The sequence below is a fragment of the Labeo rohita genome, chromosome 8, assembly GCF_022985175.1.
Source record: "Labeo rohita strain BAU-BD-2019 chromosome 8, IGBB_LRoh.1.0, whole genome shotgun sequence".
NCBI classification, from domain to species: domain Eukaryota; kingdom Metazoa; phylum Chordata; class Actinopteri; order Cypriniformes; family Cyprinidae; genus Labeo; species Labeo rohita.
This window is the reverse complement of record NC_066876.1, coordinates 1605261-1630716: the sequence shown is the minus strand read 5'-3', so window position 1 is coordinate 1630716 and position 25456 is coordinate 1605261. Positions and strand designations below refer to the sequence as shown.

General features: G+C 41.9%; 1 protein-coding gene across 5 annotated transcripts in view; it reads right to left on the bottom strand.

Annotated features, from left to right (window-relative positions):
- Positions 1-25456, bottom strand: part of LOC127170010 (serine/threonine-protein kinase WNK2-like) — a 61886-nt gene that overhangs the window by 7559 nt on the left and 28871 nt on the right. For 3 of the 5 annotated variants that reach the window (XM_051117738.1, XM_051117740.1, XM_051117739.1), the window contains exons 10-27: positions 22570-23109; positions 21699-21809; positions 21103-21546; positions 20490-20894; positions 19041-19090; positions 18753-18912; positions 18386-18502; positions 16631-16801; positions 16302-16353; positions 16137-16217; positions 15432-16060; positions 14273-14330; positions 12216-12289; positions 11956-12111; positions 9509-9891; positions 9185-9402; positions 8502-8702; positions 2201-2299 (exon numbers count right to left, since the gene is read on the bottom strand). In XM_051117738.1, coding sequence (XP_050973695.1) covers positions 2201-2299; positions 8502-8702; positions 9185-9402; positions 9509-9891; positions 11956-12111; positions 12216-12289; positions 14273-14330; positions 15432-16060; positions 16137-16217; positions 16302-16353; positions 16631-16801; positions 18386-18502; positions 18753-18912; positions 19041-19090; positions 20490-20894; positions 21103-21546; positions 21699-21809; positions 22570-23109 — 3949 coding nt within the window. The remainder of the gene's footprint in view (positions 1-2200; positions 2300-8501; positions 8703-9184; positions 9403-9508; positions 9892-11955; positions 12112-12215; positions 12290-14272; positions 14331-15431; positions 16061-16136; positions 16218-16301; positions 16354-16630; positions 16802-18385; positions 18503-18752; positions 18913-19040; positions 19091-20489; positions 20895-21102; positions 21547-21698; positions 21810-22569; positions 23110-25456) is intronic. The other 2 variants (XM_051117741.1, XM_051117742.1) reach the window with 1 other exon arrangement.

Sequence of the window (25456 nt, the reverse complement as noted above, 5' to 3'; positions counted from 1 at the left end):
CCCTTGGCATGCTCGTCTTCCAACTCCAAACATGAGACGGCACGTCAATCATCGTCTCATTGGGATTTTACGTGGAATGAAAAGGAAAGAAGGCACAGATACATAGACGATACAAAAGCTTTGGCAGACATCCACACACACTCTCTCTCTGCTTTCAGTTACATGTTGAGGATGGCCATGTTTGAGGAAAGACAGCTCATGTTATCGGTCAAAGCTGCAGCCCAGCACAAAGCGTTTGTACAGAAGACAAACTGAAGGCCAGATGAGTAGACATCCAGCTCTTTCCATGAACAGGATACACAGAGGCACAAAACTCAGTGTCTACTCCAAAGGGTGATATTTCGTTTTAAAAAAAAATCCCTTTTCAAGAACTACAACGAATGGCTCCTTTTGGCTACAGTGTTTGGTAAGAGATTTATTCATCATAGAGTGCATTTAGCTTCACGTATAGTGAAAGTGTTTTTGTTTTTGTTCTTTTAATGCATAAACCTGCAGTAGACCAGGCTAGGATAATCAGTGATGATGTTCTTTGCTCGTTTTCTGTTGCTGCTTTTTAAATAACTAAAGAAATGTAAGCATTATAATTAGTAACTTACAATGTTTTTATTCAATTGTTTTCATGTTAAATACAAATTAAGTCATATTAAGAACTTTAAGCTGCTTTTAGTCTTATGCTGGAGCTGGTTTTGGCAATGAAAGCATGTAAATAACTACATAAATTAGCACGATAATATCATGTATTGATGACCCAACACTACTGTAGCGTATTTTGTTACTCACCCTCCATGCATCCTAGGTTTATATGACTTCCTTCTTTCAGACGAATGCAATCGGAGTAATATTAAAAATGATCCTGACACTCCCAAGCTTTAGATCGGCATAGACAGGTGCTTCTCTTCATCAGTCCAAAACAAGTCCAATAAAGTGCATCCATCCATAATAAAAACTGCCTCACATGGCTCAATAAAGGGCTCCTGTAGCGAATTGATGTGTTTTTGTAAGAAAAATATCTATATTTAAAACGTGAGAATCACTTTAATGTAGCTTACTGTTATGAATCCTGTCTGGTCTGCCCGCCACCAGAGGTTGCTCTGCATTTCATTAACATTTCACTACACAGACTGTTGCATTACACCCCGGACTACGTTTCCCATCACCCATTGCACTGATTGCTCGAACACCTGTATCCAATCAGGCGCTCTATATAAGCCTCGGACTTCCCCTTGTTACTCACTGAGTATTGTGGTGTTTTGGATTGTTGTTTTGCTTTGAGTTCCCGAGTTCCCCTTTCTCGCCTGGTCATCTTGTTTTGTCTGTCTCGCCGCCTGCCTTGTGGACCTCTCGCTCGTTTGTTCGGACTACCCTTTTTCCTTGCCCCTGGATTACGTTTGCCGTTCATCGACCCTCACCTGCTTCATGGACTACTCTCACGTCTTGCCTACACTGTACCTGTCTGCTATTGTTCGACCCTGCCTGTTTGTGACCATGTCTTTGACTTTGTTATTCAATAAAGCTTTGCATTTGGATCCGCTCGCTTCACGTCTCCCTCGCTACGTTACACTTACGCTAACAGTTGTACACGGAACTTGCCTCTTTGTCAAGGGGCGTGGCAGTACTGAAACACCGTCTAAGCTGTTCGCCAATCACAACGCAGTGGGACAGTTAACCAATCACAACACATTTTGTTTTTCGGAAGGCGGGCCTTCATCAAACCCGGAAATAATCGACTAATCAGGCTGGGGAAAAGGGTATTTTAATAATGTAAATTATGTGAAAAATAATGTGTTTTTCGAACCACCAAGCATGAGAGCATGTTTTTGTACACCCCCAACACTTTGTAAAAGAGCATAATAGGACCCCTTTAATTTGATGTATTTGTAAGTTATATAAGCTGCATTTTAATTGTAGGCTGTTAACATTTAGTTTTATAGAATGTTTCACACCTACACACCTAAGCTACTTTTAAGTTTTAGAGCCTATTTTGTACCATATTCATGGAAAGCGCCATCTGACATGAAGATGGAAATGTAATGGCTGAGAATGCCTGATGATCACTCAATGAGTGTGTGGATGAGTACTGGATGTGAACATGAAAGAAATGCAGTACAGAAAAACCAAAGCAAAATCACCAAAGTAGAGCAGAAAGAAACAGGGGAAAGGGAATTATGGGTAATAGAAGAAAAGTAGAACAAATACAAACAGATGGACATAGACACGGGTCCACTGAGGAATCTAGTGCGTGGTTTGCTACTAGATTTATAGGTGATTCGCTCAGATGTTTGGTGGTAAACGGTCCAGCCTGTGGAGAAATGAATATAAGAGAGAGGGAGAAAGAGAGAGAGAGAGAGAGACAGGTGTAACAGCCGACACAGGCAGCGATCAGATCAGTACCCCATCAACAAGCATCATATCAGCAACACACCACAACACTGGTTAAGCGTCTCAGAAAACAGCGGTTAATGTAGATGTGGAAGTGTGTACATGTGCCTGTGTGTTTCTAACAATGGGAATGCTTTTCTGGAATCTACAGAACAGGTCACAGTCCTCTTATGCATCACTAGACACTTTCACACGTGAAACCCATTTGCGGTTAAAGAACTGCAAAATTGCCATATTAACTATTCGCTCCAAGATGATTAGCTGGTTGTACTGGTAACTGCACTATTATGTTAGTACTGAAGACTATTCTAAATGATCCGTGTCTTCTGATGCAAATATTTCATTTTACTACAGTAGATGCATTACCTTTTTTTCTCTCAGTTCACAACTCAAGAAAATACTAAACTAGTAAAGTGTTGGGGGCAGCATGTTACGGTGCATTACTAACCAACATTAAGAAAAAAACCCTCCAAGCGTGTCCGAAGCAGGTAGAATTTGGCTGGCCTGTTCCGTGCAGCGCATTTCTCCGGGGGAGTTTACGTTTGAAGAACTGTGCCCAAGCCCGGAAGCATACGATAAAATGTCTTTCCATTGGGATAATGCTGTTTCTCCTGCTGCTTCAGTCTCTGGGGAGTTTGGCAGTGGACAGACTGATGTGACCAGGAAATGAAAAGCGGTCAGGAAGCCTGGACGGTCTTTTTTTCTTAGTTTGGGAAACGGTGACGTGCATCATGGATAAATTAGAGTGGGCAGATGCAGACCAGCCAGAAGTGCAGCCTAAGTTAGATAAATGCTTCTTGACCGGCCATAGTGTGAGTCTGCGTTACAGGATCACAAACCCTACAACCTCAAAGCTATCTCTGACATGATGGAGCTGGGGTATGTTGAAGAGATGCCTGCTACCTGCATCTCTCACCATCTTCAACCCTTTCTCTGAAGTAGTGGCCTACTGTGCCGTCTAAACCCTTCAGGATTACACCAGGCCTGAACAATAATACAGTTGCCGGTCAAGTGGGTGCGGCATTGCGTACAACGGTGATATTCCTGGCGTACCAAGCTGATGTCCTTAAGAATATGGACAAAACGGCTTGCTTGACTCCCGAGACTCAGCTGAACAACCCAATCAGTGCTATAAGTCAAGAAGCATATGGCTTGCATGACCCATCGTTCTGTGACAGGGTTGGAGGGGGCGGAGAGTCTGTGGTTCAGCCTCACAGATATCCTTGAAGAAAAGTAGTATGCTGGATGCTCCTGTTGCTTAGTTCGGGCATTTTGCCTACACAGTGAATGCTGTTGTCGTTAAGTTTCACACTGCAAAGAAACAACCTACTGCTTTTCAGCAAATGATTCCCCTGCGGGTTCAAGAGCCTGTGGCTCCTGTGAGATGATACTGCTCCAGATCTCTATAGCTTTCTTGAGAGGACTTGAGAAGCAGCCATGTATTGGGGACTCCCCTAAAAAGCACTGGGGTCAGTGGCCTTGCTCAACAGTGAAACTGTGTGCCATGTAAGCACATGTGAGGCTGGCACCTAAGACTTTCCTGACCTATAGTGACAAAGGGCCCTTCTTCAGAGAATTGTCTCAAACCGCTAAAGTGTAATTGCTTTTCTCCTCACTGCCCTCAAGATTCTGTTCTGCTAGTTCCTAGCAAAGCACAGGAGTCACGCCTCGAGTCACACATTTACAATGATGTGCTTACACAAAGCTCTGCCCCCATGGTGCATGCTAGGCAATAGATAAATGCATTCTATACCCCTCCTATCTCATGGCTTTTACTATCCTGTGCACTGTCAGACAATAGGCTCATATGGCCCTTAACATTTGAATGAAAGTCTTTTCACATCTGTAGATCCACAGAAAACCCATCTTCCATAGAAAAGGTGTATACCATCCTGCCTGCTTCATTTCAATGGAGTATGTCCCACAATGTTTGGCGTCATGGTGATTCTGATTGTTTTGCAGGAAATGCAGTCGCTGTTAGAAAACTGCGCTATAGACGAAGTGTGTCCATCTCGGAGGGAATCCAGTTTCTACAGCTGCTTTTCCTATTGCCATCCAACAGTGGTTTGATTCCATCTACATCTCCTGAACTGCGGTTTCAGAATGTTGACACCAAGGCACTGAAACACAGGAAAGCAACTCCAGAGTGTACGTGCTGATGATTGGCTCATTTCCACAAAAACCTTTAGCTTTTACCACATTACACCCTGGAAAGTAAAATAAATGAAGTCTAACATTTTTGAGCTGCATGTACACATTATAGCCCTCATCATTAAAGTAAAAATATCATTAAAAAATTCTGAAGTATTATTAAAAATAATCAGCAAAATGCCTGGTTTGGTAAAGCAGTCAAGCGGTCAGAGTATACCTTTATGAACTTGCTCAGATGCAAGCAATCAACTTACAGATTAAACACCAGGCTCACTGCCCCACCTGACATCAATAGTAGTGGTGTTGATTACTTCAAAATAAAACATGCCGTTTCCTGAAGATTCCACTGTTAGTAGTGCATGTTACAGCAAAGAATTCACCACGGTTGGGAAAGTGCTTTCAAAAGACCTCCGGGATAAAGTTGTAGAAAGGCACAAGTTAGGAGAAGGCTACAAAAACATTTCAAAGGGTTTAGGTATCCCACAGAGTACTGTTCAGAGCATCATTAAGAGGTGGAAAGCGTATGGCACTACTGGCACATTGCCTAGATCAGCCGTCCATCCAAAGTGGATGACAGAGCCAGGAAGACATTAATAAGAGAAGCTACCAGGAGGCCAAAGGCAACTTTGAAGGACTTAGAAGGCTTTATGGCTGGGTCTGGCCAGTCTGTGCATGTGACAACTATCTCCAAAGCTTTACACATAGCTGGCCTGTATGGTAGGGTGGCACGAAAGAAGCCTTTTTTTTGGAAGAGACTGATACCTTCTGGTAAAAGGTGCTATGGCCTAATGAGACCAAAATTAACCTTTTTAAACACAGCACACCAACCAAAACACACCATACCTACTTGGTGCTTGGTGGTGGCAACAATATATTGTGAGGGTGTTTCTCTTCAGCTGGGACTGGGCGATTGCTCAGGATTGAAGGGAAACTTGGATGCTGTCAAGTACATCCAAATTCTTGAGAAAAACTTGCATCCCTCTGCTAGACAGCTGGAGATGGGCAGGTCATTTACCTTCCAACACGACAATGACCCTAAACATATTGCCAAGACAACAACCAAATGGCTTAAGGATAAGAGCGTGAATGTCCTTGAGTGGCCCTGACTCGAAAATCTGTGGTTGGATTTGAAGAGAGCAGTCCATTGCTACTCACCACAGAATTTGACTGAACTTGAGCAATTCTGTGAGGAAGAATGGGCAAATATTCCCCAATCAATGTGTGCAAAGCTAGTACAGACATATCCAAAAAGACTGATGGCTGTAATTAAAGCAAAAGGTGGCTCTACAAAGTATTTAATCAAGGGACTGATGACTTTTCCAACCCTGTTATTCTAGTTTTTTTTGTTTTGTTTTGTTTTTCATAAATTTGCAGAACTGTTGCATTTTTTCTTTCAGGGTTTGATGTTGTAAGACCAAAATTGTAAACAAAGCTGGAAAAGTTATTTGGAATGGGGTTTGATTTCAGGCTGCATGACAAATAAAGTAACTATTTCAAATAGGTATGATAATTTTTTATAGACACTGTAAACCTTCCAGAAGAGCAACGGACCATTTTTCAAGGGGTAGATCTGAATTCATGCACAAATGCAACTGTCTACTGATCATGTCCATTTGTTTTGCCTTTGTCCGAGTCAATTCCTCCAATTTCAATTCCTGCATTTCTTTAAATCTATAAAAAAACAAAAAACCAAAAAAAAACACAACAACATTTTTCTCCATGCAAAATCGGGGCACCATATCAGTCCATTATATGGAGAAAAATGCTGGAATCTTTTCCTCAAAAAACATAATTTCTTTAAGACTGAAGAATGAATGACATAAACAACTTGGATGACAAGGAGGCGAGTACATTATATGTGAATCTTTGTTTTGGAAGTGGACTCATCCTTTAACTTGGAAATATTCCCGGGTAGTTGAATCTGCTGGTAGCTTTGGGGTTGATTCTGTTGTCACAAGAATTATGCCGAAAGCCTTGTCAGTAGTTTGGTCCGCAGTTTATGAACATCCAGCCTACCAAATCCAAAAGGCCTGCCATCTCATGTGGTACATAAATGAAGATGATGCCATTTTTCCTACTTTTGAGCCATTTTCTTCTGGACAATCAGAGCCGCCATGTGGGTGTCTGTAATATGTCAGCAATTTCTTACATAAAGCACTGAGGGAATACATTTGTGTCCCATGGGGATTTTAGCATGGCACTTTCGTCTTTTGGCACAGGGCATGCTTCCGTCACTGAGGGTGCTTCATGAGAGAGTTGAGGCCCGGAGAATAGATATTGCATGCTCAAAACATTTGCCAGTCATTTGGCAGGGCAAAGGTGGATCCATTCACATCAAATAATACAACCCATTTTCCCCCTTTGGTTCTCTCTGTGTCCTCCATAGTGGATAAATGTCCCTCATTTATCTTGGGATAAATGTTCTGGCTTATGCATGGTTGATAGCCCATCTGTATGTATTCCTGTCGTTAAGTCTGGAGGTTCTTACGAGAGTGCGGGAGGACAAAGTACATCTTCAATTTGGCCGTCCCACTTATGGTTTTTGGATCTAGTGTCTCTCCTTTAGGAACATCCTTGGGAGATATCAATCAGAGTAGAGTCAGTCTTCCAGGCTAGGGGCAACATGTGGAATACCCAGCCGGAAATGTGGAACATTGGAGTTTAGCCTTTGAACAGGATTCTTTGAGCAGGTCTGAGATCACAGAGACCGTATTGAATACAACCATTCTATTGCTCACTGCCCAGTTCAGACACAGTATGAGCATAATGCAAGCCTTTAAATTCCCTTTGCTGTTCATGAATTCATGTGTTGTCACAGAGCCATTAAGCAGCCTCTGTCTGACTTACTTAATGAAATGAAGTAAGTGAGATTACAGAGAGAGATTCTCTGTGAGGATGAGAGAGTTGCTGTTCTGCAATCTTCAGGTTTGTACACATATTCTCAGTCTGATTAGACCACTTAAGAATTTAAATTAGAAGGTGAACCTTGAACCCAACAAGATGTCATGAGCAGGTGTTCTTCAGTATCTTCCTTATGTTTTCGGGACTTTTGCATAAAGTCAACTGGAAACAACAGAGGAAGATCAAATCATGAAATGACATGAGCCGGATTCAAACTTAGGTCGCTGCATAAGCATCACCTCAAAAGAGTATGTGCAGTTTGTGCAGTTGTGCAGCCACAACTCTGATACAAAGCAAGCATATTACAGATTTGTTTACACATGACAAATACAGAACTTTTGTAGCAAAGATCCAACGCCTCAGAACACAGATTATCAATTGCTTTTCTGCTCAAACATGATCTCAAAATAGAGATACTTATGGCAATAACTAAATGCGTGAAAATGTCTACTGATCCATAAGAATGATGTTTCAGACACAGTATGAGCATCATGCAATCCTTTAAACTTTCTTTGCTGTCCATGAGATCATGTCATGTGACTGAGTCATTAGGCAGCCGTTTAAATGTCACATTCTGGCTGACTGCATTTAAACGAGGTAAATGAGTGGAGCGCACATGAGAGACTGTGAAAGTTGGCAATAATCCCATGCGTGTGAGTGAGATATGTGACAAAAAACACGGAAGGAGAAAGACATGATAATCTAGAACGTGATACACCATTCAGAGAGGCAACTCTGACACCATCTTCTGCATATCAACTATAAATGACTGTCACACCGCGTCCGAGCCAGGCGACATGTATCGAGCAATAAATCATATGGTTCGATTTCTATGCGTGTTGATTACGGCAGCTCCAAACACTAAAGTCTAGCTTCATGTAATTGTATCGGTTATTAAATATTATGCGATTGGCCATGACTGTTTTACTACATGATGCACTTTGCCTTCAACGAGGACATTTGTTGCACCGTGGCTGGTTGGGGCAGCGGCAGACGCATTTACAGCAAATATGCACAGCAGCATACGCTTGACAGGCTACCGTAGATAACAGCCGTGTGAGTGTGTTCACCTTGTCTGGGTGCCGTGTGTGCGGTGGGGCCGTAGATGTTGTCAGAGGACAGAGAGCCCTTGAGCGAGCAGGGCTGCTGAGTCTGGACCGGCTCCAGCGGTTCTGACACGGGGCTCAGCGTGGCTGTGCTGGAACCCACAGAGCTGTTACCCAGAACCGAGCTCTTGACCGGAGACCCCGACACACTGGAGCACGTCTCCGCTACAGGGGAACACAGATGGTGTATGGTGACAATCTGGTTTTTCAATGTATGATTTGCTTAGAAAATCCACCTTTCATTTTGGTGGATTAAAGTTTAAAAGAACTAGAACTAACTGAAATACAAAGCTGCACATTTTGCACGAAACTGGGGTAAAACTGAAAATAGTATTATTTAAAATATAATTATTTGTACAATTATTAATATAATTACTTTGCCAAGCCAACACACTGATCTTCTGAGACCCAACAGCATCTCGTCCTAGAGCTTTCATGCAGACCCTCAGGCTGTTTACATTGTCTTTAGATAGTAGTTACATATAAATGTGCTTAATTTACATTAAATGTAAATGATTCTCTATTCAGAACAGACGCCAGATAGCATTCAGTTGACCAGTTTCATCAGGGGTCCCATATATATTCAGACCACCCGTTCTGTCATTTTAAGCTGGTACTCCGGCACACACCGTTTCTCGCATACATACTGGAGCTGTTGCTTCGGTTGTTCCTAAGCTGTTGCACCATGGGATTGAGCAGTCTGCTTCCTTTCAGCTTGTGTTTGGAGGCTCTGCGGCGGCGGCCTGTAGGCGGCACTGCGTGCAAGAAGCCCACGCTGGGAGGAACGGGTCGACCTAACCGAGAATACAACTGCTCGATCTCTCCTCTCTGATGAGTCTGAAGCTCAGAGATCTCCTTCATGTGTCTGCAGACATAAAACATTATGTTATGGTTTTCATTTCGTGAAAAGTGTATCATCTGTATTAAGAAATGTATCAAAGAGCTGAAGGCTCACACGCAGCTTTACTCACTTCTCTCTCAGCTTCTGCAGCTCTCGTTTCATATCAGCATCCTCAAATTCAGAGTCATTATCACTGCTGACGTAAGCAGAGTGGGCGTGGCCGCTAACCGACGGGGCGTGTCCGTTCGCCAGAGGACAAGGGGGAGAATCGGAGCTTTGGACGCTGCTGCTGTGACCCGAGCGCCGGAGGAACGCCACCGCCCGCTTCACAAAGTCACCACCGCTGCACTCTGATGGGACAGGGGCCGGAGACGTGGGCTTAACAGACGGAGCCTCGCTCCGATCCTCCTCCCCTGTGTCGGAGGACAGGCACTGCGCTGTCCCATCTGCTGACAGGGAGCTCTGAGCGCAAGGCATTGTGGGTCTGGCCTCTGAAAAGGAAGTAGTTGTGTGCTGAAAAGAGAAATGTAAATGTCAGGCTCCCACACAAAAGAACAAAATGTATGCAAATACCTAAAACTACACACAAAAAAAATAAATTAATAAAATCAAACATTTTAATTTTTAGAATACTGTACAGTTTACTGCCTACTACAGTACGTGAAAGAGTAACATTTCAAAATGCACTGTGCTGGCAATTAGATGTTTTAATGAAAATGATACGCTATTTTGAAGTTACTGTACTCCTTTGCATTGTCTGCAAAAAGTGAGATGTCATGCCAAGGCAGTAACTACCACTACTATATGTATACAATATTCGGGTGCTGATCACCATTTACAGAATCATTATAGTGACATCTGTATAAAATCTAGTGATAGCACACTTTATCTCATAGACTACAATGTGATTTAATTTTTTTCTGACTTTAACAACCAGACTAAAAGTTAAACATGAGTAAATACCGTTTTGCAGCAAATTTATTTACAGTGTTCGCTAACATTAAAGGATGCAACACATACTTAACATATTGTTTTACATTGAATTAAATGAAAATAGACTCATCTATAAGAACAACGGTGGATTGATGAACGCCAGCAAGTAGGAACAATGCTTAGAATGATTGTAAATTAAACATCTCCGATTGCGTTCATTGCTACGTATTTTATCGAGTTACAAGAAAAGGTAAAAAAGATTTAGTTGCAAACTGTTACTAATTTTATGTGTAATACATGCTACGCTGATACGGCATTCCAGTCCTCACACGTGTGGAAATGGGCAACCCCAGACTGACAGCTGGCACTGAGTGAATAATCTGCATTATAAAGAGAAAAAAAAAAAAAAAAAAAAAAAACTTTAAAGATTATTTACAATTAATTATTGTTGCCAAGGTATCTAATCGTTGCTTGCTTAACAGTGCTTTATGGAGTATGGAGCAGTTTGTTAGATCGCAATCAATCTAAAGGCTACACCATAATTTAAAAGCAGCAGATTTCGAATCATTTAAAAATGAGGTAATTCATTTGACGTGGTCACATTTGTGTGAGTGCATGGTCTGCACTGCTCCAAAGCATATGCTCCATACACACTGTAGCAGGAGTCAGATTTCCCTGATCCCGCCAAGAGAGGTGCTTTCAGTATGAGTGCTTTGGGTGTAAAGCCTGGCATGTCGCACAAGTGCGAAGTTAAGCGCAGTGCGCGGCAAAAATGACACGAATACTGAGGAAATGATGACGAATGGAGGATTTGGTTATCAAGCTAAAAGTAAAGCAAAAGACCGCTTCTTAAACCAGAGAAGATAAAAATGTTGGTATTCTTGTGGGGAAAAAAAAACACGCTATCACCAACGGCCGTTTTAGTTTTCCTTTTCCTTTAGTTTTCATTTTGAAAAGCTTGTTTGCCGTTTACCTCACATTACACTATGAAGGCTTTCTTTTATTTATTTATTTGATTTCTCAGTGTTTGCTAAACGTTCTGTAATTTATTAGTCGATATAGGCTATAATACAGCATGTGCTGTATGCTTGGTCTTATTTGTTTTTGTTAATAAACTTGTTAATGAGCTTTCTATACATTGTAAGATAGTTTGTCATTTGTAGCCCACTGTTTTATTGTTGTGCTTTTAAATTATGATAATCAGTGAATCCATGTTTTGTTTTAGTCTTTAAAAGTGAAAGGTGTATAAAACAGACAATTATCTTTTCTTGTAAAAAAGATTGCCAATTTGAAAGCGAAAGCATCCGAAGTCCGTCTTATAACGTCGCAAAACAGGCTTATATCAGAAATAATACTACTGATAAAAAAAGAACAGGGTTGAATGTTAAACACTTTTGTTACTATATAACCATAAATGATGATAACATTTTGTCAGCATGTACTGATTAATCCAATGTTGTAGCAAAGACCCCTGCCTGTGTATGACCATGTCTTTGTCTGTAAGTAAAAGCTTGCACATTGTTCCGCCCGCTTCACATCTCCTTCGCTCCGTAACAATATTGGTGATACTGTGCACACTGTAGATCTAGTGTAAACAGTACAAGTAGCAAGCCATTTCAGCCAAACCCTGTGCTGCAGACAAACCTGATACAAGTCGGGAGGTGCCGAGTAACGATTGTTTTGTGATTTTGATGTGGATCCGTGTCCGTTCTCAATTACAGGAACAGCAGCAGATTCAAGGTCAACCAAATGATCTCCTCCGCCATCGTGAGAGGACACATCTGAATCTGTCGGCACAATCTACAGGACACAAACACACAGCGCTATCAAACTGTGACACTCATTTCAGAAAAGCATATAATTTAAATTAAAAAATAAATAAATACATAAAAATCACTGATGACCTGAAAGTGGCTCTTGGATGTGTGTGTAGCAGAAGTGGCCCCGGAGTCTTTTCTGGTCAGAATTCTTTTGAAGGCTGATCGACATATGGGGAAAAAAAGAAAAGAAAAACAACAACAATACAGTTAACAATCAACCGTCAAGTCAATTATGACAATTTCATGTACACTGCCCTCCAAAAGTTTGGAAATGCCCTAGAAACATGTGGTTTTGGACAACATAGGCACAAATCCTTTTAAATTTGTGATAATTTTGCACTGATAAGGGCTGCACTGATTTCAATTCATCAAAATATCCGGGCCTATATCTGGGCCTAAATTCATTGTATTCTAAAGTTAATTGTCAATCAATTGTTGAAGCTATTCAGGTGTGCTGACCCAAAAATCTTTTAAAAACCTGGGCTAAGTTTAAACCAGTAACCAGACATCACACCTGGCAAAGGGGCATGTCTGACTTTGACATGTATATATTGCCATTATTATGTCATCAAAATGAAAATTATTATTGCTGCTCTTCAATGATATTGTCAACTTACTTTAATGTATTTGCACCAAAAAATGATAAGGATTTATGCTGATATCATCCAAAACCACACTTTGCCAGGGGTTTTTCCAAACTTTTGGAGGGCAGTGTAGTCTGCAGCATGTCTATATATCTAGACTCTAGAGATGCTTTTTCCACCATCGGGCCGGACCGTTCTAGTTGCTTAACTGCTCCATTCTGTGCCGATCTGGTCCAGGCAGCACAGTTATGGTTCTGTTTTGCACTGTGGGTCTGATAACAGAGTTCATAATACAAACGCATCAGCTGTTGCTTCGGAAACATAAGTGTTTATATACGGTATGAGAAGTAAATTGTGAGCACATTAGTAGGATGATCAGATATTTCTGTTTACTTCGCTCAAATTGAGCATTTGGTCAGCTACAAAGAGAAACCAGAGAACAAACAAAAGACAGATCCTGGGTGTCGACGTCACCACAAGCATGAGCTAACTGTGCTGAGAATTCTGGAATCTTAGAACTGTTCGGCCCAATGCTGTAAAAGCAGCTTAGATTAGCATCCTTATGTGCACACACCAGTGATGGGAAAACGGTGTTATAAAAAAAAAAAAAGGCATTACTAATGGCATGACTTTTTTTCAGTAACAAGTAATCAAATGAATTACTGTTTCCCCCGTTACCGTTACTGACAGTAAAATGCGGCATTACTATAACTGAGCTCACTGAAGCAGTTTTAAGCCGAGTAGGCCTTCTCTCAGCCATAGGACCTGCAAAGCAGTGCATAGTGTTGTGTTGCATTCATCTTCTGCAATAAATTCTGGTTTATTCCTCTCAGCTTGTATTCTTCCAGAAATGAAAGTAGCCGAGAAGAACTTGATGAATATTCACGTTTGTTTATATGGTGATGTGGTTGTCTGCACATCTCACGCAGATGTTTACAATTTGAAAAGCGGCGCCACTCGTGGGCGTGATTACATTAGAAATAATACGTTTAGATGGGAAGAACTGGAGCTTGCGTTGGTATCATACGGATTACTTTATCAGAGAAAATTTGTTTTCAACGTGACTTCATTTACAAGTAGACATTTTTCAAGCTTTCGAGCTTTCTATACATATATTTCTCATGTTTATGAGATTCAGGTTATTTTATTTACGTGTCTGTGAAGAGACCCAGTTTATTTTCTTTACAAAAGTACATTGTTTTGTTGTTATTATGACTATACACAAATAAAAGTAGACTCTGCAGTCTCAAACAATATAAAGTGACATTCAGCCCCTGGAAGGTGTCTCTCACATTGTCCCACAGCAATCAGTGTAGATTAGTGTACAATGTTTAATTCATTTAACATATCTAATATTGAAGGCATCCAAGTTATATGAACATTTTTTAAAAAGCAACACAATAGTTACTTTCCCTGGTAATTAGTTACTTTTAAAATGATGTTAGTTACTAACTCAGCTACTATTTGTGAGAAGTAACTAGTAACTATAACTAATTGCTTTTTTAAAGCAACGTGCCCAAAACTGGTGCACACACACACACCCTCTCTTTCACTTACGGGCAACAGCAGAATCACTCAAAGTCCCAAGACTGTCAGACCTCTCTGGAATCTGCGGCTACAAAAAAAACAGAAAGAAAAAAGAAAACCTGAGAAGTACAGTATAACAAAATTATTTTTCCTACAGATCACATACTTTCTTCAGAAAATAACAGGACTGATGGTAAAAACTTTACAGTTGTACAGTTTATTTGGCCATTTCTACTTTTCTGGTGCTTATAAACAGGATAATACTTGTACAAAAAATACTTGTAACAAAAAAAAAAAACATGAGAGAGTCTTACTAAAAAGACATTTATTAACTGAATAGCATTTTAATAATGGCAATTCTGATGGAATCTGGGTTGATGTATAACCTGTGGTTGAGGGTCAAGAACTGGGCTCCGTTTCCAAAAAGCACCGTAAGCTTAAGTACATCATAGACACATTGAAACCAATGGAGCCACAATCAACTTAAGCTTACGATGCTTTTGGGAAACACAGCCCAGGTTATTATACAGAACTGGTTCCATTAAAAAGACAAAAGCTTTCTTCTAAATTTCATCTGAAATCTTTCACAATGTGGATTCCACTATTTGTCAGTGCTTACTGCATAGCACTACTGCAGGGATAGGCAACGTCGGTCCTTGAGTGCCAATGTCCTGCAGAGTTCAGCCCCAACCCTGACAAAATCCTGACCTACCCTAGAAATCCTTAAGACTTTGATTAGCTTGTTCAGGTGTGTTTGATTAGGGTTGGAGCCAAACTCTGTAGAACAGCGGCACTCCAGGACCAACGCTGCCTATCCCTGCACTGTTTTGCGCTTTCCCCACTAGTTACATACAACAAGTGCACCATACACGTGACCAGCGTAGCCAGATTCATACATCAATGAGTGATTTATGAATGAACTGCTCTTATCTGTCAAAAAGACTCATGAATCAGAACTAATGAGGTGATTCAGCCAAAATAACTGAACAAACTGGAGTGGTTCTTGACTCACTGAAGCACAGTTACTGATATATCACACTGTTTATGTTGAGTTGTACATGAGTAACATCTAAGTTTCTGAGATCAGTGAGGCAACTCAAAAGGATTTGATGAATATTTTAGAAATTATTCTTACTAAAACAACCTGACAGCTCATATTGTTTGTGCAAATGACGAGGATTGACGTTACCAGTTTTTCAGCTTTCCTCACGGCACAGTCGCTGCCTTGGCTATCGGACAGCGGAGGCGATCCGGGCGGCTCGGAGGCCGAGCTTGTGGTTTGCGAGGGGTGGTGCTCTTGGTACAAAAGGTTTCGCAGCTTCTCATCCAGAGTCTTTATCGTTCTGTCTGCAAACTCCAACCTGGGCGGCCCTTCCCCATCCGATTCGCCCAGCTGCACCTGCGCCGACGTGCCGTGGTTCGTGCTCTGGGGTTGATGGGTGGGGCTCTGAGGCTGTGATTGGCTGCTGCTGACAGTAGCCTGTGGAGTGGGCGTGGCAAAGGGCTGCTGCAACACCACGGGCTGGCTCTGGCTCACGGGCGGCTCCGCACCGGGGCTGCTGGTGTGGGTGACGACGGGCTGCTGAGGGTCCTCCGCGGCTTTCTGAGCAGCAACATTGAGCGAAACGGGAGGAACGATAGGGCAGCATGGGATGTCAGAAACCACAGAAACACCTGCCGAACAGGCAGCCTGAGGATCCTCGGCTGATGGAACAACTTCAGGGAGGGCAGCCTGTGGCACTGATGCCCGTTTCTGCAGAGGTTTGGCACTGGCTGTGTTGACATTCTGGGCTTGAGATGCAGAGGAGCTCTCTGGGTCTGGAAAATCATGCAAGATAATCATTTGTATGTGCATGTGAATTAAATGTTAAAAATGCACTGTTTAGTGAATTACTTGTGGCGGTCTCTTCTCTGTCAGGAGCGGCTGTCTCAGCCACAGGACAGATGATGAACCAGCGCTTTCCAGTGTGAAGCACTGCAAATCGAGGCAGACTGTGGGTTAATGCTCATTCTACAGTAATCGCAGTGAGACCTGTAAGACGTGACGTTACAGTCTTACCGTTTTGTTTATAGACTAGCTGGTCAGACTGTGTGCGCTCAGGTTTTGACCCCTGAATACAAAAAAACAACAAGATTAGTTTGTTTGATGATGCTAGTGGAACACAAACGAAACACTTTTCCCTTTCATTTACACAGTAGGGTACATTTGATTTAATTTTCCTTTTAACCACTAGATGGCACAAAAACTCACAGCAGCACTTTCCCAAACATCCGCATTTCACTACACGCATCATAAAATGTGGCTTATTCATGAAGCGATCACAGACAGCAACACAAATTTGATTCTGCGCTTAAGAAAGCACTGCGAGTTTCCATCCAGGGCCTGACCTGCGGGCCGGAGTCTGCTGTGACGGGCGTCTGACGGAGTGGTGAGGTCTGGACGGAGGCCTTCTCACCCTCAGCATCCTCATTCAGAATGTCCTCAGCTTTATCCATGATTTCCTTCAGCTGCTCAATGAACATCTCCCTCTCCAGCAAAAGAATAAACTCATTCTCAACCTGGGGGAACATAAACCAGAACCAGCACTTTAAGCCCAGTCATTTCTGTTACTCTATAAGAAATCACGGCCAAGCAGATGCAGTTTGCCCATCTACCAATTGAGATTCAATATGAGGAAAACTGAACATGTCAAAGCACTAATGCGGTGGTTCTGAACAAGTGGGTTTGGTCCAAACAATGGAGTTGTGTTCTGCTCACAGACAGCAGGACATAAACAGAAGTGTTCTTTGCAAAAAAACACTACTAACAATTACAATTGTGCATTTATGATTTTAAAAAATGAGAAGTGTACATTTTGTGCTGTTTCTGGGTGTATTCTAGACACAAAGTGGAGTTAGTTCAGGTCTGCTAAGCAATGCTGCAACCTTATGCATTAATAAAACACGTTCCAGGATATAGCAGCTCTGCATGCAGCTTAAAGGAACGCTCCACTGTTTTTTTTTTTTTAAATAGGCTTATTGTCCAACTCCCCTAGAGTTAAACAGTTGAGTTTTACCGTTTTTGAATCCATTCAGCCACTCTCCGGGTCTGGCGGTAGCACTTTTAGCATAGCTTAGCATAGATCATTGAATCTGATTAGACCGTTAGCATCTCACTCAAAAATGACCAAAGATTTTAGATATTTTTCCTATTTAAAACTTGACTCTTCTGTAGTTACTTCGTATACAAAAATGGCGAAAAATGAAAAGTTGCGATTTTCGATGTCGATATGGCTAGGAACTATACTCTCATTCTGGTGTAATAATCAAGGAACTTTGCTGTCATACCATGGGTGCAGCAGGCGCAATGATATTACGCAGCCGTCAACTCTGCATCTACAAAAATTTAGTGCGGGTCACTTTCAGGCGCTGCGTAAAATCGTTGCGCCTGCTGCACCCATGGTATGACAGCAAAGTTCCTTGATTATTACACCAGAATGAGAGTATAGTTCCTAGCCATATCGACCTAGAAAATCATAAGTTTTTATTTTCCGTCAATATTAGTACACGATCTAACTACAGAAGAGTCAAGTTTTAAATAGGAAAATTTCGAAATTCTTTGTTCATTTTTGAGCGAGATGCTAACGGTCTAATCAGATTCAATGATCTATGCTAAGCTATGCTAAAAGTGCTACCGCCAGACCTGGAGATCGGCTGAATGGATTTGAAAATGGTAAAACTCAACTGTTTAACTCTAGGGGAGTTGGAAAATGAGCCTATTTTCAAAAAAAGAGGAGCGTTCCTTTAATACTCACAGAATTTAGAGTCAGTCATTTCAGTTTAACAGTTTCTATATATTCAGTATTATATTATGAAGATGATCTTCACTGATGGTAGACTTATCTATTAAGAATAAATTAAAAATTATAAATGAATAAAATTGTAGAAGTACCTTAATACCTTAATTTATGATTAAACAGGCAATAATGCCCTGTTATGTCATTATTACAGTTTTTTTGGCCCATTTCTGCTCTGAGTCTCACCATACACTTGCTTCCACAAACTTTAGCACAGGAGTTTAAAACGCATCATCTCTCGGAGTTTGCCAGAAGAAAAGGAGACCATATGGGAAGGGAAGACAGAAAGTAGAGGTGAAGGTCTCACCATATATGTGGCAATCTCCTCTGGAGCATCTCCATCAAGGTCAAATTTAAATGTCACCATCTTATGGTTATGAGTCTCCAGCTGACACTCCACCATCTTATCTCCTGTGTCACACACCTTACAAACAGATACAGAGAATATAAGAACAGGAAAATTACAATCTTAATGAAAGAAGTATGTCAACATTAGAAAACCTAAAATAATTTGACAGATTTCTGTTAATGTCCAAACCAACACTTATGTCTGAGCTTTGACCTGTGAAACACTAAACAATTACAAGCTTCACAAATCTCTATTTTTGACAGCTAGCACCTGAAAATCATGTTTGGACATTCGTCATCTCTTTGACTGTGCGGTCCACACTCACTTTGATCATGGTGAGTTTGGGTCTGTTGATCTTGTCTTGGCGGGAGCGTGTGCGGGACGATTTGCGATTGGGTTTTCGCACTCGTGATTCGCTGCGCGCTCTGCCGGAGCCCTCGTTCCCGTCGCTCATCTCTTTACCGGACATGGCATCTGAGTTTATACTGCAAAAGAGCAGAGATCCGATCACTGAGCTTCTGCATGCTTGAGGTTTGTAACTCTAAGATTAAAAAAAAAAAAAAAAAAAAAAGACAAAAAGTATGACACTGATCTAATAAAAAGAGAATCACACCTGTCATAAGTGGACCCAGCTGGTGCTGCCGGCTTATTGGGAACATGCTCCTAAAGTGCACAGAAGGCAATGAATTCAACAGCAATTGCACACGATTCCAATAAAGATTGCAGCTAACATGTTGCTAGCCTATACAGGTGCATCTCAAAAAAATCTGAACACCATGAAAAAGTACATTTGTTTATTGTAACTTATTTTAAAAACGGATACTTTCATATATTCTAGATAAGTTTTTTTGTTTTAATTTTGATGATTGGAGCTTTACCGCTCATGAAAGTCAAAAATCCAGTATCTCAAAATATTAGAATATTTCCTAAGATCAATCAAAAAACAGATTTGCAAAACAGAAAAGTTAAAGTTCCTTAAAGTATGTTCATTTATGCACTCAGTACTTGGTCAGCATCACATACTACAGCAAATTCCTTGCTACTAGCACAAATTACAGCATCAGTGAAGTGTGGCGTGGAAGTGATCAGCCTGTGGCACTGCTGAGGCACTATTGAACCTTCAGCTCATCTTTATATTGTTGGATCAACCATTTCTCATCTTTCTCTTGAAAATATCCCATTCAGGTCAGGCATGTTGGCTGGCCAATAAAGCAGAGTAATATCATGGTCAGCAAATCACTTGAAAAATGTTTTTGGCACTGTGGGCAGGTGCTAAAGTCCTGCTGGAAAAGGAAATCATTTTCTCCTTAGCCCAGGTAAGATGCTTCTGACGTTGTTTCTGTTTCAGAAGTGGCTTGGTAGCCCTTTTCCTGAAGACGTCTGAGTGTGGTGACTCTAGATGCCCTGACTCCAGCTTCATTCTACTCCATATGAAGCTCTCCCAAGTGTTTGAATCAGTTTTACTTGAAGGTATTCTTAGGCTTGCGCTCATCCCTGTTGCTTGTGCATCTTTGCCTACCCAATTTCTTCCTTCCAGTCAACTTTGCATTTAATATGCTTTGAAACAGCACTCTGTAAAAACCACCCCATTCAGTAATGACCTTCTGTGACTTACTCTCTTTGTGGTGGGTGTCAATGATTGTCTTCTGGACCATTGCCATGTCATCAGTCTTCCCCATTATTGTGGTTTCAAAAAACAAGAGATGCCCGGAATTTATACTGTAGGGAAGGACATTTAATGAAACTCAAATGTAAATACTCTAATATTTTGAGATACTGGATTTTTGACTTTTATAAGCTGTCTGCTCTAATCATCAAAATTAAAAAAAAAAAAAAAAAAAAAAAAAAACTTTTGAAATGTTTTACTTTACATGTAATGAATCTAGAATATATGAAAGGTGTCATTTTTAAAAATAAATTACAATCTAAAAAAAAATTTTTTTTACACGTTTTCACATTACACGTACAGTATAAGATGCTGCCTTTGAGTTCATCTGAAATGAGAAATGTCTGAGGAGAGCCTAAATTCATATTGTCACTATACTGATGTGAAGAGTTTCACCTCAGTGAATATGTCAGTGGGAGCTCCTCCACATCTACTGGTGCTGTGCTGCTGCTGCAGTGCTGGAGTAACACTGCTGCTGCCCGCGTGGTTCTGCTGACTCAGGCTGGCACCGGCTCCTGAATGCGGGATGCTGGGTAAAGACGCTTGGCTCGTGTGCTGAGGAGCCTGGTTTTGGTCCACAGGCACAGCAGAGCCGAATGTGTCGAGGACAGGTCTAAAGGGTGAGAGCTGCGGTATTGCGGGAGGCTGAGGCGCATTATGGCTGCTGTGGGACAGGTCGCTGGAGCTCTGAGCAGGAGCAGGAGTCAGGTGTGTCATCATCTGAGAGACATAACCGTGATCGACGCTGCTGGAAGAGTTCTGGTCCACATGAACAGTTTGGTGTTGGCTGGGCAAGGCTCCCTGAAAAAGTTTTTTTTCAAAATAGATAAACAGGTAAAATTCATGAAATTTCAAATCTGTAAATGAAAAACATTGGAAACTGAGACTTTTGGGTAAACTCAAACTCTGAAAACCACTCTAATTGTGATTCAAAATTCGGTAACCATAAATGATTACAGAATTGTAATTTTTGTGTGAACTACCCCTTTAACGCACTGATGTACTCTACCTGGGTAGGCGGAGCTTGTTTAGTGGGAGGGGCTCCGACACACATAGAGGCAGGGTTTGGAGAGGGGTGGAGGCTTTGGTGTACTGTGGGAGTGGCCTGACTGTGGGACTGTTGGCAGTGAGTGGCCATGGTGGAGTTTACAGTGGGCTGCTGAGCAGCAGAATAGGTCTGCTGGTATTGGTGAATTGTGGGAACCGGAGGCGCGAACACTGGAGCAGCAAAGGGTGGGGCAGGGCATTGTGTGGGTATAGGGGAGGTGGAGGACAGGTGGGGGTACTGGGTTAGCGTAGAGCTCTCTATCTGCGAACACGACACTGGTGAGATGTCGGGGTGCGTCGGGACGGGCAGACTGAGAGACGACTGCACAGAGGAAAAGCAGGCAGAGTACGAATCACATCCAGGAATAGGGTTTCCGACTGACTGAGCTGTGTTAACGGAAGGCAGCTAGGAGGAGGAGGAGACAAAAGCAACATTGTAGCATGGGAAGAATAACCAACTAAACACATGCTAACTATGACCAGTCAAAAGTCCTTTATACACAAGAAACAACACAAATCAAGCATTTGAGAAGCAGAAGAGCCAGCAGAAGAGTTTACCTGTGCGAGGTAAGTTGGCGCCTGTGGAGGGGGAACGGGTTGTGTCAGCAGACTGGAGGTGGACTGTCCTCCTTGCTTCCAGCTGTCCATTAGCTGTGTCTGAATGGAGAGCTAACATGACAGAAATAGAGAAATACAAGTGTGCAGAAAGCAAAACATGAGGACGCTAGAAAACGCACAGAAGTTTTGCAGGCGTAGGTCACTCTTGACCGGTCACTGTTAGTCTACAGTAAGGGTGTCCAGTCGTGGTGATCTACATTTCAGCTACAACCCTAAACAAGTTCACCTACAACCCTAAACAAGAGCATCTGAAGCATCTTAATAAAATCTTCAGGAAAACTTGATTATAGAGGTGTGCTGGAGCAGGACTGGAGCTGAATTCTGTAGGAAGGTAGATCTCCAGGTACAGGATTGGACACCACTAGAGCTGGTTAAAAAAACTTAAGTGTTTTTGCTAGTCTTAAAAGTTAGTCATCAGTATTTTTCTTTTCTTCCAAGGCATAGACAAGAAAAAAAAAATGATGACGACGCCTGGTTGTGTTGCATTAGTAGTGCGTTATTGCCATGTTCAAGAATGTGGTCTGAAGTGTTCAGAAATAATTAAAACCACCACTGTCCTATAGATTATCCTTCAGAGACAGTTAACTGTCAGATATTAAATGTATTATCTTTTCTCCAACAGCGAAACTGATTTTAATAGTTTGATTGTTACACAATGATCACGTTCATGTCGCTGCTGGTTCAAGATGTAAGACATGACAGGTTTGACATCTGAAGGTGGTATTGAGCACCGGTTTATAAACAGCTGGGAATGGCATGCCGGTTACATAAAAGTTAAGAAAAAAAATAATAAAATGACAAACCGGCATACCTGTGGGACAGGTGGTGCAGGTCCAGTCTGGCTCAGCTGCACGTTTGAGAAGTCAGGGAGTTGGCCATCTGTTGTGGCATTCACAGATACCAGTGGTACATGCTGCACGCTGGAGGTTCCGTTCTGAAAACTATGATCTGCAGGCACTGATGCTTCTGCTTTAGATAGGAGACTGTGTGCAGCTGCGACTGCAGTGTGCTGCACAGCTGAAAACGTCTGTGCATTGGCTAGCTTTGCTGCGACAGGATGGTAACTCGGGCCCGTGACACTCTGTGGAACACAGACAGGCTGATGCGATGCTGCAGGTTGGTGCGCATGGGTCTGGGCATTTGACTCTGCAGTCTGACTTATAGATACGAGCTGCTGTGGAATAGCGGTTTGAGGTGCAGTTGGGACGCCCTGCAGAAGTGTCAGTGGCTGGGGAGTGGACAGAATCCGTCCGGGGGCCTGTACAGGGATCTCTGAGGATGCAGGAGGGAACGTCTGCACGTGTTGAGGTGCGGCAGGTGGAGCCTGGCTTTGGACTCTCAGAACAGAAGACTGCAGAAAAGGAAAGAAACTAATGAGAACAGGGTCGTAACCATTACAGACATTGAGGGGGACAATTTTTCTACCCATCTATCAATTCATCCATTCATGCATCCATCCATCCACCCATCTACCCATCTATCATCCAACCACCTACCATCCACCCATCTACCCATCTATTATCCATCCAATCTACCCACCTATCATCCATCCATCCATCCATCCATCCATCCACCCTCCCATACATTCAAATACATCCATCTACCCATCCATCAATCCATCTAACTATCTATCATCCATCCACCCATCAATCCATCCTTCTGTCCAACCACCCACCCATCCATATACAAATCCATCCATTCTCCCATCTACTCATCTATCTACCCATCTATCATCCATCCATCTACCCATCTATCAACCATCCATCCATCAATCCATCAATCCATCTACCTATCATCCATCCATCTACCCATCTATCATCCATCCACCCATCCATCAGTCCATCTACCCAACTATCATCCATCCATCTACCTATCATCCATCCACCTACTCATGTCATCCATCCAATCTACCCATCTATCATCCATCCACCCATCCATCAATCCATCTACCTATCTATAATCCATCCATCAACCCATCTATCATCTATCCATCAATCATCTACCTATCTATCATCCATCCACCTACCCATCCATCAGTCCATCTACCCATCTATCATCTATCCATCAATCATCTACCTATCTATCATCCATCCACCCATCCATCAGTCCATCTACCCATCTATCATCTATCCATCACTCATCTACCCATCTATCATCCATCCACCCATCAATCAATTCATCTACCTATCTATCATCCATCCATCTAACCATCTGTCATCTATCCAATCATCTACCCATCATCCATCCAATCTACCCATCTATCATCCATCCATCTACCCATCTATCATCCATCCACCCATCCATCAATCCATCTACCCATCTATCATCCATCCACCCATCCATCAGTCCATCTACTCATCTATCATCCATCCATCATCTACCTATCATCCATCCAATCTACCCATCTATCATCCATCCAATCTACCCATCTATCATCTAAATATCAATCCATCTACCATCCATCCATCAATCTACCTATCTATCATCCATCCACCTACCCATCTATCATCCATCCAATCTACCAATCTGTCATCATCTAAATATCAATCCATCTACCCATCTACCCATCAACCATCTATCCATCAATCATCTACCTATCTATCATCCATCCACCCATCCATCAATCCATCTATCATCCATCCATCAATCATCTACCTATCTATCTATCATCCATCCATCCACCCATCCAATCCATTTACCTATCATCCATGCAATCGTCCAATCTATTGTCCATCTACCAATCCAATCCATTTACCTATCTATCATCCATCCACCCATCCAATCCATTTACCTATCTATCATCCATCCACCTACAAATCTATCATCCATCCAATCTACCCATCTATCATCCATCTACCCATCTATCATCCATCCATCAATCCATTTACCCATCTATCATCATCTAAATATCATCCATCCAATCTACCCATCTATCATCCATCCACCCATCCATCATCCATCCACCATTCATCTACCTACCTACCATCCATCCACCCATCCATCTGTCCATATGTCCTTCTGTCCATCCACCCACCCATCCATCCACAAATCCATCCATCTATTCATCCACCTATCCATCCATCTACTCATCTATCTTCCCATCTATCATCCATCCATCTACACATGTATCATCCATCCACCCATCCATCATCAATCCATCCATGCATCCATCTATCTACCTATTATCAATTCATCCACCCATCCATCTATCTATCTATCATCCATTCATTTAGCCATCTATCATCCATCCATCTTCACATTCACCTGTCCATTCATCTACCCATCAATCTGTCTATCCATCCATCTACCTATCTACATATCCATCCATCCATCTATCCATCTTTCTCCCCAATGTTCAAGACATGGTTACGGTGTTGATGAGAACCCACACACACCATTCTATAACACAAACTATGGGCCAGATTTACTATAGGCAAATCCCATAAAGTGCCAATGTGAGTGGAAAGTTGTGGTTGATCTACTGACAATGCATAAATTAAAAGAACACAGATGCAGCCAGATCATTTCCATAATGACCAACACAATCTACTGCACCAAGAGCAGCACAGATTAGCATAGGGTTGCAAACAAGCAGAACCAATGATAATCAAGTGCATGTAATCTACTAACAAAGGTGCAAAATGAGTCAAGACATGCTTTTCTGGGCATTAAATAATGACACAGATATCAGCAAATTG